The sequence below is a fragment of the Balearica regulorum genome, chromosome Z (assembly GCF_011004875.1).
Source record: "Balearica regulorum gibbericeps isolate bBalReg1 chromosome Z, bBalReg1.pri, whole genome shotgun sequence".
Lineage (NCBI taxonomy): Eukaryota > Metazoa > Chordata > Aves > Gruiformes > Gruidae > Balearica > Balearica regulorum.
Window position 1 is genome coordinate 63,096,068 of NC_046220.1, and position 16,189 is coordinate 63,112,256.

General features: G+C 39.2%; 1 protein-coding gene across 11 annotated transcripts in view; it reads right to left on the reverse strand.

Moving 5' to 3' along the window:
- ERBIN (erbb2 interacting protein) overlaps positions 1–16,189 on the reverse strand; it is a 127,916-nt gene that overhangs the window by 56,018 nt on the left and 55,709 nt on the right. For all 11 annotated transcript variants that reach the window (XM_075739828.1, XM_075739824.1, XM_075739831.1 and 8 more), the window contains 2 exons: positions 14,601–14,798; positions 10,294–10,411 (listed from right to left, as the gene is read on the reverse strand). In XM_075739828.1, the coding sequence (XP_075595943.1) occupies positions 10,294–10,411; positions 14,601–14,789 (307 nt within the window). In that variant the 5' untranslated portion in view covers positions 14,790–14,798. The remainder of the gene's footprint in view (positions 1–10,293; positions 10,412–14,600; positions 14,799–16,189) is intronic.

Below are 16,189 nucleotides of genomic sequence, written 5' to 3' on the forward strand. Positions count from 1 at the left end.
GATTTTTCTTCATAGTAGCTAGTGTGGGGATACGTTTTGGATTTGTGCTGGAGACAGCATTGATAATATAGAGATGTTTTTGTTCTATGGACTTATTGTTGAGCAGTGTTTACACGAGGCCAAGGCCTTTTCTGCTTCTTGCACTGCCCTGCCAGCGGGATGGCTGGGGGTGGACAAGAAGTTGGGAGGAGACACAGACAGGACAGGTGACCCAAACTGACCAAAGGGGTATTCCATACTATATGACGTCATGCTCAGTTTATAAGGAGCTTGGGGGAAGAGAGAGGGGGGGGCGGCGGCATTCGGGGCAATGGCGTTTGTCTTCCCAAGTAACCATTACGCGTGATGGAGCCCTGCTTTCCTGGGGATGGCTGAACACCTGCCTGCCCATGGGAAGTGGTGAATGAATTCCTTGTTTTGCTTTGCTTGTGCGCGCGGCTTTTGCTTTACCTATTAAACTGTCTTTATCTCAACCCACGAGTTTTCTCACTTTAACTCTTCTGATTCTCTTTCCCATCCCGATGGGGGGGAGTGAACGAGCGGCTGCGTGGTACTCAGCTGCTGGCTGGGGTAAAACCACGACAGTCTTTTTGGCGCCCAACGTGGGGCTCGAAGGGTTCGAGATAATGACAGATTTGATCGGAATGTGCTAGATTGAATTTATAGCTGCTATTAGCTATTTAGTATTAGCTGTTTAGCTATTAATTGGCAGGCTCCTGTGCTTGCCATGGGGCTTGCTTGCCTTACTATCTATTAGAGTCTAGTGCTTATTAGTGGCTGCTTTCTGCTTTCGCTGCTGGCTGTACTGCCGTACTGCTCATCATCTTACTGTGCTGTGCCTGGGAACATTTTGATAACAGCAATGGCGATGCGCCTGGGCTGGCAGGTGGCCAGGGCATCGCTGCTGTTTTTGTGCTGCTGTACTGGACAGGCTGGAACTCCTGTGTGCACTCGAGTCGAAGGGACTGTGACCTGTGGATGATTCCACGTTGGAGCAGGACACCCCAAAGCGTCTGTGGCTGTGGTTGCATCTGTGCCGCAGCAGGTATATCTCGAAGCGTCTGGGGCCGTGGTTGCGTCTGTGCCACAGCAGGTATACCTCGAAGTGTCTGGGGCCGTGGTTGCATCTGTGCCGCAGCAGGTATATCTCGAAGTGTCTGGGGCTGTGGTTGCGTCTGTGCCGCAGCAGGTATACCTCGAAGTGTCTGGGGCCGTGGTTGCGTCTGTGCCGCAGCAGGTATATCTCGAAGCGTCTGGGGCTGTGGTTGCGTCTGTGCCGCAGCAGGTATATCTCGAAGTGTCTGGGGCCGTGGTTGCGTCTGTGCCGCAGCAGGTATATCTCGAAGTGTCTGGGGCCGTGGTTGCGTCTGTGCCGCAGCAGGTATACCTCTGGAAGGACTGTGAGCCAAGGATGAGTCCATGCTGGAGAGGGTACACCTCGGAGCATCTGTGGCAAGGATAAGTCCATGCTACAGCAGGTACACCTTGGAGCATCAGTGGCTGTGCATGGGTCATGCTGGAACATTTCAAAGTGTGTGGCCATGGACGAGCCCATGATAGGGCAGGTTTCTTTCTGAGAGGACTGAAGCGACTGTGACTGTGGGCAAGGCCACACTGGAGCAAGTGTATTTATGAAGGCATTGTGGCTCATGGAGAAGGCCACGTTGGAACAGGTGCACCTCGAAGCGACTGTGGGTGTGGGTAAGTCTATGCCACAGCAGGTGTACCCCTGGAGAAACTGTGGCTCATGGATAAGGCTCCGCTTGGAGCAGGTAGACCCCTAAGGGACTGCAGTCTGAGGATAAGTTCAAGCCGGAGCAGGGGCAAGGGGAGGTGTTCATTGCAATGGTAAACTTGATGGTCTGACTCGAAGGGACCAGGGTTGGAGATTGTAATGGAAATACCTTTAAATTGTTGTAACCCATGATTTGAGTTGCATGTTACAGGAATTATTGTAGTAGAAATCACCTGAGCCAATGGAGAACAAGCCTTACAGGAGGCAGCGCAAGTGCAGCAGTGGACCTGACCTGAGCTGGTTTTGGTGCCCAGTAACTCCACGTCAACAACCTCTCCTGTCCTGAGTGACCACCATGGTGGATGGAGCCCAAGGTTGTGGACCAAGTGAACCCAATGGACATTTTGTGGACAGTTATGGACATTTTAAAAGGGTGGTCCACAGACTAAGGGAATGATATCAGCATATTATATCAAGGGATGAGAAGGGTGGTGGTGCTTAATGAGGATGTATTGAATTGTGTGGGACCTGGGCATGACGTAAATAGTATGGAATAAGGGGTGGATAATGTCCTGGTTTCAGCTGAGAGGATTGATTTTTCTTCATAGTAGCTAGTGTGGGGATACGTTTTGGATTTGTGCTGGAGACAGCATTGATAATATAGAGATGTTTTTGTTCTATGGACTTATTGTTGAGCAGTGTTTACACGAGGCCAAGGCCTTTTCTGCTTCTTGCACTGCCCTGCCAGCGGGATGGCTGGGGGTGGACAAGAAGTTGGGAGGAGACACAGACAGGACAGGTGACCCAAACTGACCAAAGGGGTATTCCATACTATATGACGTCATGCTCAGTTTATAAGGAGCTTGGGGGAAGAGAGAGGGGGGGGGCGGCGGCATTCGGGGCAATGGCGTTTGTCTTCCCAAGTAACCATTACGCGTGATGGAGCCCTGCTTTCCTGGGGATGGCTGAACACCTGCCTGCCCATGGGAAGTGGTGAATGAATTCCTTGTTTTGCTTTGCTTGTGCGCGCGGCTTTTGCTTTACCTATTAAACTGTCTTTATCTCAACCCACGAGTTTTCTCACTTTAACTCTTCTGATTCTCTTTCCCATCCCGATGGGGGGGAGTGAACGAGCGGCTGCGTGGTACTCAGCTGCTGGCTGGGGTAAAACCACGACAGTCACAAATCTGAAGGTAATCAGCCTCAGCTCTGGATCACGTAAAACAGCTGAAATACGGAATTTCGCCTGATCTCTAACTCCCTGGACAGCAATGATTGTTTTGGCACAGCTTATCAGAGCAAATGTGCACAAATGTCCCTCTCTTTGTTTAGACTGGATTAAGGCAATTGTAAGTATAATTGGGGTCCCACTCACCATCTGGAGTTACAGTCATCTCCTCCTCTACATAGCACAATCCTTTCCTATCACCAGGGTCAGCATAACTTGCAGAGCAGGAGAGAAAACTGGCATAACTTTTTCTCTTCATCAGATTTTTTTCACTCAGAAATACTGGCAATTTTGGATTTACAGAAAATCATGCAAGTCATCCACCACTGGCAGCATCCTTCACCGCAATGGATCCCAAAGCTGACACCCCAGTATGTCACTGTTTCAGCTCTACTGCAGATGGGGGCTTGCTCTGCTGTTCGTACTCTAGTGATGTAGTTGTATTTTTCTTCACAATCCAATGCTAAAACTAGTATGCACAGAGTTCAGTTACTAAAACCATTACTGCTATACAGCAGTGGCAGTGCCTCCAAATCAAATTCCACCTCTTCTCACACAGAAATGTTTTAAATAGGCTTGCTGAAGAAAAAAAAAAAAAAAACAACAAATATAAAAGTATTGGTTCAATTCCAAAAAAGCACAGAGAAAGAAAATCACTAACAAATATGAGACCCATGGAAAGCATATGAGTGATGTCCTCAAAGCAAAGAGTTTACAGCTAGATCTCTGAGTTTGTGGGGAATGTGAGGGGAAAAAAAATTTCCCTCCGAACAGCAGGCACACCAAAAACCCCTCTTGCTGCAAAATAAATGAAACTACAGCCCGCTGTGCACCCATCCCACTCTGCACCCTTACAAGTATAGAGGACACAGAGGCAAACATACAGGCTTAGTTTGCACGAATATGAAAGGATCTTAATTACATACATTATTCACTCAGCTAATTCATCCTGGTCTCAACTTCTGGGCAAGCAAGCAACCTGCCTGAAAGGAGCTCCACCATAAAAAGAGCAGCTTTTGTTTGTTCTTCCACTCAGGCCTCTGCCCTTCCCACCAATATGGACCAAAAATGGCAATCAAAATACTTTCAGAGCTCATGAGTACACACCACAACTCTCCCACAGATCTCATAAAATCTGTTTGCAAAAGCTGAAATTTTAAACTGAAAGCTTAAACTAAAGTATCAGTCATGGTCTGTATTCTTATATATTTATATAATTTCCTTTAATTTGGGATTTCTGCATACCTTCTGAATTAAAAGCAGAATTTTCATTATTCAAAGTAAACTGTGTTAGAGCCCAATCAATTCACTGCACAATGCTGACCCATCCATCCTTCCTTTTGATTGTTCATTCATCTTTCCAAAATTCTGAGAGGAACCCCTACCACAGCTGGTTTTGGATCAGCCAGGAGATGCCAGACCAGGCTGCAGGGCAGCAGCAACACCTTCCTGCTCAGAGGTGGAGTAGCAGCTCAGGACAAGGCTGGCCTCCATGTACCTGCACACAAGGTGGTACTCAGTACACTAGTGGTTGCCAAGGAGCTTAGGAGCCCCTGGGTTATTTAGTGAAAACCTATCCTAAAAAAAAATAAAATCAATCAATCAGTTCAAGAGAAAGAAGCAACTATTGCAAATATACTTTCATCTAGTTCTGCAAACAGATATCCCAAAGCTTTTGAAAACCACTATATGTCACATCAGTTGCTCCTCTTGCACTCTTAAGAGTGTCAGAATTGAAAAATTCCTTGCAACTAGTCTTCCATATGTATGAGCATTACAGAAGCCATGGCTTTCTGTCTGTCTCTTACTAAAGGCAAAAATACGTAAGCTTGGAGACCTGTGGAAGAAACCTACCTTTCTCAAGAAATGCAACTCAAAGAAATAAATCTGTCATAGCTTTAACCTATCATCATTAAATTTCTTACAGATTTAATAAAAAATTATTTTTTATGGATTTATATAGCTTTTCATTCTCTCTCCACTTTGTTTACACAGAAAAGTTCCCTTCCTAGAAAAACTTTAGCTTTTATCAAGGAAATCACTAATCTAAAAATCTTACAAACTCAACTGGATTTCCTGATTTTTCTGTAATGTGACTTACTTGACAAGTATCTACTTGTAGCTTAGTAAGCAGATTCACCTCTCCTTTTTTTCAATTCTTCACACACTGAAAGTTTTCAAGTTTCCTTTCCCATTTGTCCTCCCTTTAATGATGGTCACTTGCAGGGCTGTAAGCTGTGACTATGCTGGGGGCTCCTTTCTTAAGTTTACACAATGAAAAACGGAAGTTGAATCTTTATTTGGAGGAATGTTTGGAGGTGTTTCATACAGAAAAAGAGGTAACCTTTGCACAGTCCATGTATAAATGCAAAATGAAGTCCATGGATGCAAAAATGTCAGTTGAGCTACAAATCTGACAGAAACAAGTTAAACAGTGTTTTCATTTTAAAAACAGGGGAAAAAAACCTAGTAAATACTTCCATAGGGAAATTTTTAAGCTTTTCTAATGAGTTTTAAACAAAAATGTACTCTTACTGGTTGTGGTAACTATTATAATAAAATTAGATTTACAATAAAATACAGTATTGGCAATATATTTGGTACTCATTTTGTTAACGAAGTGGGTACTTAACTACATACATTCATGTAGTAATAAAATATTTATTCACAATTAAGACAAAAGGGTCTTTTGCAGAATAAGTGTCCACATGTGGAAAAAGCAGCAGCATTAGGATGTAAACTGCTTTTTAATAGCTTTGAACTCATTACAAGTCTGAGACAAGTTTAGTATTTCTAAACTTTTTGTTTTGAGACCACTTGTGAAATCCAAAATTTTAAGTTTTTAATCTGAAAGCTAAAAACTCATGCCAATTCTGTGAGGTTCAGACAGTAATGAATCCTATTTTATACTGTATTTTAGCCTCCTGATCTCTTTAAATGGATAATGCTTCCTCATCATTCCTCCAACAACAATAACTTGCACTGCTAAATATCAGAGCTGATGCAGGCACAGAAAACAAGATGACAGTTTAGTGGGGTGTTTTGTGGTTTTGGAGAGGTTTTTTTATTCCTTTTATACACATGTACTAGCACAGATAAGATACTTCAGCAAGCCCACAAGAGTCTTCCAAGCATTCATCCTCAAATCATTTGGAAGAACTTCTATTTTTAGTTTAAGGTATCTCTAGGCCTGCTCTAGCTACATTCCTTATACAATGTAAAGGAGAAGGAGTGTGAGTAAAAAGACAGGCTCCTAAATACCTCTTCTCTGGAAAAAAAAAAAAGATAGGCAAGAATGCTGCTTCTTGAAGACATGCCTGATACACTCACTCACATAAATCTAAACATGCCAAGGCAGGGTAAAACTGCAAAATGTGGAACACAAGGAAGGTTGTGGGCAGCAGGTTTGTTCATATTTTTTCTTCCCCATCCCCTAACACCCTGGACTGCAAATTCAGTATTGCCTATCCGGTCACTTTTGGTTGATACATGATGACTGCCACTCAAAGCACATCCCTTTACAAAACTAAAGATACCTTCTGCCTTTACATGCAAATTCAAATCTAAAAATCCATAATTACTTCTACAATGCCTTTTCTGCGTTACAAAAAATTCTTTGAGTCCAGGAAGAGATTTGCATTAAACTTCTTTCAGAATTTCACATATGTACATCCAAATTTCACATTCGAGACCTTAACTGCATTGGAATTCTATTCTGTTCACATCCTCTTTTACACACAGAGACCATTTCATTCTGCAGAGACAGATCCTATTCAATATCTTTAATAAGACAGACAATAAATATAAGAAAAAATACTATAAACACTTGAATAAAGAACTTTAAATACAATAGCTGCCTACATTTAGCATAAATTCATGACCTCTATATGATCATATATTACACCAAAGCTACACACTCAGGAGTCAGCAGCAGATCAATTATCTTTTATTTTACAATCATGGATGATATAAAACTCCCTGCTCCTATCTGCCCTCCTCTCTCCACCCCAGTATAAGTAGATAATAGCGAATTTACAGCAAGTTATTTTTATATTTGGGATCTTCCTCTCTTACTTCTCCCTGCAGAAAATAAAACTTGGATCTACCTCCCTATTAATTATGAATAATTCTCAATTCCTTGAAAAAAACCATATTCCTAAATGCACCAGCTGGGCAACATAGGACTAGACACTCTCCTGAATTTTCATTTCCCAACTCCCCAACTTCTGGCACACAGCGTACTAAAGCTAATTTGCCAAATCAGCAGATGATTTTAAAACACTGTAGAAAACATATTTGATCTAAATGTGCATCTGTTAACAAAATTCTTTAAAATTACTTAAAATAATTTTACAGGCTGATATGCCTGGAGGCAGGGTATGAGTGTGTATGTTTGTTTTCTTCGGTTTAGTTTGTGTATTTTTCCATGAAGATTCCTTGCAATACAGACTGACAAACTGACGTGTCTAAATTTGCTGTAACATCACAGTGAAAGAGAATCACTCCTTAATATCCAAGAGACTATTGAAGATACCTTTATTTCCAAAACACCATGTTTCTTTTGGTCTTGCTAGTTATTTTTTAGTCTTGCTGCTTAATCCTTCAAAGGCCTGAATAACATAGAAAATGCAATCATCTTCTTTCACCACCTGCAAGCAGGGAAAACCAGACCAGCTCAATGTTTCCTCCTACCCTAACTCCACAGGCACAAGCAATTTCAAGCCTATTTTCCAGGCTTCCAGGGAAACCTGATTTGTCTAGCAGTCACCTCATCATATGCTTCAGCCTTTCAAATCACTTGATTCTAGTGACCTGTAAAGCTAACTCTTCTGTCCATTTATATATGCCATCATACACGGTACATAAACGTTTTCCCCATCTTCCACATTGTCCTAGGTGCAGGCTAAGGCTGGCATCCTGGACCCACAAGGAAATTATTGTCTGCTAAAGGTTAATGAACCCTGAAAGAGAGAGATTTAGGGGTGAAGAGCGGTGGTGTGCGGTTTTTTGGTGAGTGGTTTTGGTTTTTGTGGGTTTTTTTCTATACAACTGTTGATGCATAAATAACTTGGCCATAGAGGATTAAATTTTTTTTTTCCTTTAGCTTCATAAATAAAATACTCATTTTTCTATTTTTCTACTCATTTTCAGGTAAAAGCTTCAAAGTTGAAGCATACCTGGAAGGAAGCAATGGAATAGAATACCTCTGATATTAACGGTTCACGATAGCCTTAGGAATCAGGTTAAAATGCCATAAAAGGAGAACTGATACACTCACTACCACAAAACCTACAGAATTTATTAACTATTCCCAAGACTAAAGGCAGAGATAAAACTAATTCTATTCCATGCTTGCTGCACATATAGCAGCAGTTTGATATTTTAGGCTACATCTGTGCCATGACCTCTTCAGCAGCCATGAATAATATATGCCAAACGAAACACTTGTACAAAGACTTCTGTATGCTCCAGAACACATGACTGTTAGAGGCTTCTACTCCATAACTCAGCACGTATCTTGGTTGCAACAGTGGATAGCGAAACAGAAAGGGAAAGGCACTTAAGCCAACAAACTGAAGTCTCATATAATACCAAATTTATTAAAGAATGAACAGCACTATTGCTTACCTCAACCAACAGGGACAAATGGGGACCCTGATTTGTTTTTTTGAGTTTTACAGAGCTTTCAGGAACAGTGGCAGACAAGGTGTCCCAAGTAAACAAGCGTGTGACCTCAGGACTATTTTTGATGTTCAACACTAGGCAGAGACGCTATCCAAACTGTGATAAGATGGAGAACAGGCACATGATAATAGTTTATATAAGCTTGTGTCCTGTCATTTCTCTGAAAAGTGGTCAAAACAAAACAAGACCTAAAAAACAGAGCTTCACAGTTTACTGGGATAGCGTATCATTCAGCTATTGCCTCCTTAAATTCTTTATATGCCTCAGAGGAACAAGTGCTCTTTCAGCAGCTCTCTGAAGGCTTAGCTAAAGGTTATGCCATTTTGGACAGACAAGTAAGTCTCCAGCTGGTAAGTGACCAGATGCCTATATATGTACATAAGCTAAGGAATTTGCCAGCACTAGAACTCAAATGCCCTTTCGCTGCTTAAGTCTTCTGCATTGAGAACTTGTGTTGGAAACAGTTAATCCTTTCAACATTTCAGTCTAGGACAAAAAGATGATTCTTTCTCTGTTGTGTGTCACTATGAAAGTTTAAGGCCAGTGTTCTTCAAAAAAGACTATTAATCCACTCGTACCAGGAACAGAGCAGTGACAATCAGGTCAATTTATCACACTAAATGCTGCTTTCATTAGGCAGAAATAATAAAGTAACAGTTTAAGTACAGATTGGGCTACAATGGACAATCAAGGAAAATGCCAACACCTCAACAACTGGAATACTTTCTTAATGAAGCAGAACTTAACTTTGTGGAGTCATAATTAGCTAGCTGTCCAAATAAAACAATGAATTTAATATGATAAAATCTTTGGCATGTTTATGTAATTCTCATTTTCAAATATGATTTCAAGGAGAGGTCCTTTTACTTCACTTTGAATTAATAAGACAAGACTATTACATCCTCATCAATTAGCATGATCGAACTTTTTTTTTCCTCTCAAATAAGCCACACAAATAAGTCTGATGACAATACAAGTTATTTCAATTTCCTAACAGTTGCACATATCTGCCAGCTTGCCAAAGCAGCACCATTAATAAAACCCCATGTATACAATACTTGGCTGACAACATTTCATAATTTATAAAAGGCTGACTCACAGAGAATGATAGATTTTTAACAAGTCAGACAAGTGAACCACTCATTGTCCATAGTCACTCTTCCCCATGCAACAGAGGTTGCCATCCCCAGAGCAGGACAGCAAAGCAGTCAACTCCTACTACAATTTTCAGACAGCTCATTAAAATAAACTGAAAACATTTCTCATATGAAACAAAAGATAACAATAGAATCAAGCAAAATTTTACAAATTCTTGTCCAAACTCTCATCAGTACTAGTGAAACATGAAAAAAGCCAGTAAAATAATACATTTGACTATATGCATTTTGAAATAATATTAAATACTTTACAATATCAGTTTTCAGTAATAAATCTCAAAGTACAAACCAATCGATTTGAGAGATACAATTAAATATCACAAACAGACCATAAAAAAGCATCTTTTGTGTTAAGCAGTGATTTAGAATAGTAATTTAAAATTTACTAGCTGTGTAGCTTCTAGAAATTATACTTTCACTAGTGTCTTTGTACAGCCAATGGTGTTTTGCCTTTTAGCTACCCAAATATAATAAGTGAAGTGACTTACCATTCTTGCTGACATCCAGTTCCCTGAGATTAATGAGATTTGCAATGGATGCTGGCAATGCGGTTAGATCATTGTCTGGCAAACTCAGCTTGTGCAGAGACTGACAGTTAAAAAGTTGCTGTTGAAACAAAGAAAAAAGTGAATGCAACTTTCTCTTAGTTTCCTCTACATAGCTTTTGTTTTTAATCCCTTTAAACTTCTGACCTCACAGCTTGAAGGCCAGACTGTGTAGAGTCTTTGACTACAAAAATTTTATTTAAGTAGTTTTATTCAAAATTGACTAAGTTTACAATGCTTAGGGAAGTCCTGCAAACATCGCAAAACATTTTCAATAATAGACATGCCATGAAATACCCCAGTTTCTGAAAAAAAGAAAAAAAAATAAATCAATAGATGCATTTTTTAAAGTCAAATAGTTCTGGAACAGAGGCTTTGAGGAGGTATTGATAGTCTCTAAAAGTTTAAATTTTGTTGCACTATATTTTCGAATATTTTTCCCCTTCCATCCTTCCTAGCTCAAGTACACAAAAATCCAACAAAATTATGATGAAAACTAGTGAAAGTTTGATCTAAGGATATAGAAAAACGTATAATCTCTTCTGTATACATGCATTATAATTTTTATCAAGTATTAGCTCAGAACCAGATCTCTTCCTGTATGCAAGGTACCTTGATTGAGATCTTACCCAAAAGCTTTACAAATTGACAAAATAGGGCATGTAATATTAGCATAACGGAAGAAAAATGCTCAAATTATATGTGGGAAGCTTACATATAGTACAAAATAACTATCCATAAGAAAGTGTTTGAAAAGGTCCATCTGAACAATTTATGATGAATATTCCTTTCCCAACAATTTTTGATAAGATCATTCATAAACACCTGGACTTAAGTGTTCTTTTCTTTCAAAATTCTGAGAAAAGATCATACAAACACAGGAAAGATTCTATGACTAAAAAAAATTTATCCCAGTCAACATCACAGCAATGGGCTTAGTTTAACCAAAATTTCTTGGGTCTCTCTCAATTATGAGGCCGTTATTTCAAACTCAGACTAGCCGTTATTTCAAACACAGATCGCTGAACAAGCCCCACTTGTGTAACGTTTGCATATACCACTCCAGAACAAAAGCAGAAATAAATTAGTAAGATGGACAGTTCAAGCAATGAGCTTCAACTTGCTTACTGATGTTTCCAATTCCTCGGAAATATGCACCTAGTCAGAAAGAGTTGATAGCATTAAGGCTTTGAAGTTACTTAGGATATTATATGGGAGGGAGGACTTTGACGAGCTGATGTGTTTTGGAGCCATTCCTTTATTTCAGTACTTCAAGTAAGAATATATACTTAAAACTCATCCCTGAAAACAATAATCTGGACTCTTGGATTCATGAGAAATTTCCCCAACTAGTCAGGTGAAAGCCAATGCAGTACAAGAAATTGCAAGATCCCTAAAGGAAAATGGGCGGGGGAGTTTTGTATGGTGTTGGCTTTGCAGTTGTTCCTTTTGTTGTTCTTTTTTAATGTTTGCATATTCAGTGATTAAGTACATTATCATTACTGTTAGTAAACACCAGAAGTCATATAATTAAGGACTGTTTTACTGCAGAATTCCAATTTCTTCCAAATAGCAAGGTGAGAGGGAAAACTGAAACTGCTACAGTTTGAGCTTTTCAGCTCAAAGGCACACCGTGGCACATGGGGTAAACAGGGTACCTTTTCAAATGTGATTTAGCACAATAGATGAAAGCATTTCAAATGCCTGGTCACTTTGGAAACTGAGAGTACACACCAGCACTTCATGTAAAACAAAGTTCTTCTCTACCACCACCCTTCTCTGCACTGCAGTTTGTTCATGCAAGCCAATCAACTAAATTAAGGAGATATTCTGTGAGAACCAATTTTTGAAGTATGCTGGAGTTCTGAAAAGATTGGAGGTACTTTAAAAAAAAAAAAGCTACATACACTGACAGGCCATTTCAGTGATCAGGTAGATATGACAGCTCAAAAACAGTGGTGTGGCACACAAAGATGGCAGCAGATTGCAAAACAAGGATAAGAACACACACCAGGGTCAAAGAGGAAAGGGGAAGAGTGGGAATGTCTTAACAAGGCTTCAGAAAGCTGGAGACAGCCTAAGAAGTACCGCACCCTTCAAATGAGATGGCTTAATTAGAAGCCTTTTTCAGAGCTAAGAGAGTAAGTAAAAGCTTGGATTTGGGAAAAGGCAAACACAACCTGAAACTCTGGCTCAAGATCAGCTAGGATAATTTCAAACGTTAATGACCTTCCCTTACAGACCTTCTACAGATAGTTTTAAGATGACAATTTCTGTCAAATGATTAAACAAAACATTTTTACTGGGTCTTTACTGCTCCCTAATCTCTCTGTTTCCTTTACAATATTTGAATTTATATGTGGGGGTTCTTTCTTTTGAAAATTGAAAGGGTAGTAAGAGATAATGACCGAAATTGCTTAAAAGCTGAAAAAATCCACTTAGCTTCTCAAAAATAAGCCTGTAAGATGAATTCTTATAATGCACAAACACAACAAAATTAAGCAAATGTAGGCTATTGAGGGTCCCTGCAGTTCAGCAAAGAAAAGCAGAAATGAACAAAACAAAAATGGTCAAGCAGTCTTTCTAATTGCGTGGATAATTTAATCTTAGACCAGACCAAGGAAAGTGGTAGAAGGCCCACCTCTGAGTTTATTCACATATCAAAATTGAATTTCATATAGGAACTGACTAATGAAATCAAATGGCATGTAACAGAAAATGAAGATAAAGCAGACTAACTGCTTCTTCTGGTCTAAACCGCCAATATGCATTCATTTAATCACTACAGTAGAGTCTTCCTTTTTTAAGATTACTAAAAGGAATTTTTTAGAGAATTATGAATTTAGGAGGAAGATGTTTGCTTAGTTCTTATCATTTGGAATCAGGAATTTAATGCAAGAAGAGTTCAGAAGATCTCCCTTTTTTGGCTAAGAAAGGTATTTTATTCTCTTTTTCAGCATTCAATTTTATTCTTGTCCAATAAAGAATGAAAGACAGGAATGAAGTTCTGAAATCGTCTGAAAAAACCCCAAAGGCTGATACAAAGTCTTTAAAAGTAAGCTACTAAAACCTAAAGTGACTAAGTCTAGAGTAAAGAAATATCTGCTTGGGAAGAGAAAAGAATAACATAGTGGAAGTTCTAAACTATAACAGTCTTCGATAAAATGTCTAGTTTTAACTTAAATTTTAATACTCTATTCAACGAACAAATACATTGATGGCTTCTCAGGAGCAATTAAGGTTGGATTTTCAAAAGCACTCAGCTGGTTTAAGTCACCTTTACTGGAATACAAGGCTTCTGATAACTCTCAAGTTACTATCCTGAAATTGTTTTATTTCCTTAGTTGTTTCACTTATCTTTCAAAAAATCCAAACCAGCAAAACTTGAAGTGATTATAGCAAACTTTCCACAAATCTAACAAAACATTCTACAGTTGTCCCACATGACATGAAGATTCGTACACAACTGTGACAGAACAATTTTTAATGTTAAGTCTTTCATCTAACTACTAAGTGTTAAATTCCACCAGGATAGGACCTAGTAACAGAAACAAGTCTATTGTAATGATCACTTTGTACTTCTCAGAAGCCTCACTGGCACAAATTTTCATTGTTTTCTCTAATATACTGTTAATTCAGCATGCAGTTTGTCTTCAGATTTCAGAACAAACAATAAATATTAATTTCTATAATAAAGATGTAATCAAAGTGGCATTCCAGCTGTCTAGTTTTTGAACTTAAGTAATTTGAGATACTTCAAAAAGTCTCTTCAGTCATGTACCGAGGAAGAAAGAAGGACTTCAAGTGAATAGATACTTTTGGTACTTTTGGATTGTAGCTATCTTTTGTGGGCACAAAGATCTCAACAAGACATTAATCTTGCTTCTTCTAATCTTCATGTATTATCAGAGATTCAAAATAATGCCACAATTTGTTGAATACAGTTAGTCAGTTTGAGCAGATATTGACACAGAAATAAATTAGCTTGCCTCTTCTGCTATGTGCCTTTCTTGGGCTGGATCAGTTGCTGAAGCAGTTTCATCCCAATTCATGCAGCAGACTAGTCAACCTGGAACGTATAAACATTCCTTCTACAAGGGCTGCTTCTTCTGGGACCAACATTTACTTAAAATATTTGGCAAACTTCAGCCTAAAAGCTGAAGCGGGAAGCTAGACACTATCAGCTTCTACAATGCTGATGAAGTAACAGAGTTAATAAACGTAACTAAAAGGAAAACCACCCAACATACCTTTGGAAGCTCTTCAATCTGATTAGCATCTAAATAGAGTTCTTCCAAGGTCTTTTCAAAAGTAAAAATCTCCTTAGGCACCTGCTCCAGGCTGCAGTGAGAATAATCAAGCGTAGTGACTGTTTCCTCCTCTCCACGCAGACAGCGGCATGGCACCAGCCGCACAAACAAATTGCGCTTTGTTGTCATTTTCAGGCACTGTAAAACAGAAATTGGTCTATTTAAAAAGACAGACAACTACAGAAACACTTACATGGGCAGGTTCTCAAAGTTCCCCTGGCTGCTAAATACTTAAAAAAGAAAGAAATTTATATACACCTGCATATGTGTGTAAATATACACATATGTGAAAGACAGGGGGGAGAGAGAATTTATTTATTTTCTTTTAAAGACAACAGATCTGTAGTGGCATTAAATGTGGTTCACACACCTACACACCCCAGAAGATCAAGTCAAAATTTAGCCTGTAACTTGTCACCTGCTAACACAGCCCTACATTGCAGAGAATTTCGAAGCAGCAATTCTGAAGTGTCAGTTGTGGTTTTACAGCATAGCTTATTCGTACCTTTACAAAGGTTACTGGGATTGTATTTTTGCATAATATAATAAAATCCACACTCTACAGACCATTAAAATATAGCTATAGAAAGCTAATTTGAGGGGGGGCGGGGGGGCACAAGCAAGATTAAATTAATGTGCCTTAATTTCAAATCCCTCATTTAAAGACAGAACACAACAAAAAAAACCCAGCATGGTTTCTACTAACTGTTCTATTTACAGTTTAAAAGGAAACGTTTCCAAGTACACAGATAAAGAAGGAACTTTTTGCAACTCCATTCAGTTTGGAAAAATTCAATGTATCTTGCTGTGCACGCTGGAACTAAGGAAACTTCACCTTGCTGTGGAAATGCGTCTTTCTTCCTTTAAACTCAATCACTGCTACAACAGCCCTCTCTATTCTCCATGGCTTCGACAATACTCCTACTCAGCAGGAGACGGCAAACCTAAATGGCGCAAACTGACTAGCTGATTACTGATGGTGTACACCAGCCATGTTCTGCCTCTTTCGTCCTCAGCAAGAGCACAAGTTTAGCTCTCTCTCCTCTAATTAGAAATTGATATTCACAAAATTCAGAAACAATCATCTGCAAAATGTCACCTCAAGTTTCAAGTTTGGCTGAAATCAGATGACAGGCTCAACAATTTTTCAGGAAGGACCGACATGTGCAGACGGACAACATGATCATGTAAGCTTCATTTCCTCAGGAAATTGGTCTAAAAATACACACTTTTCCATAGCACTGAATATTTATTTTCTCAATCAAACTGCCAACACTCCAAATTAAAATATACTTTTTCTAATCTCCACTTTTTGGAATTGCAGAAATTATATTTCAACTTTTGGATTGGTGACAGGAAACTTTCTTCTCCATGTGCCAAAAAAGTCTTTCAGACACATTTAGCACACTGCACTTCAACTTTCAGAGAGTATGTTAGTAATACAGAGAAAATAAAATACCACAGCCACCATGCTATATGAAGTCACAGGCTGTGAGACCCCTCTTCTTACTAAGACAAGAAAAAAAGTC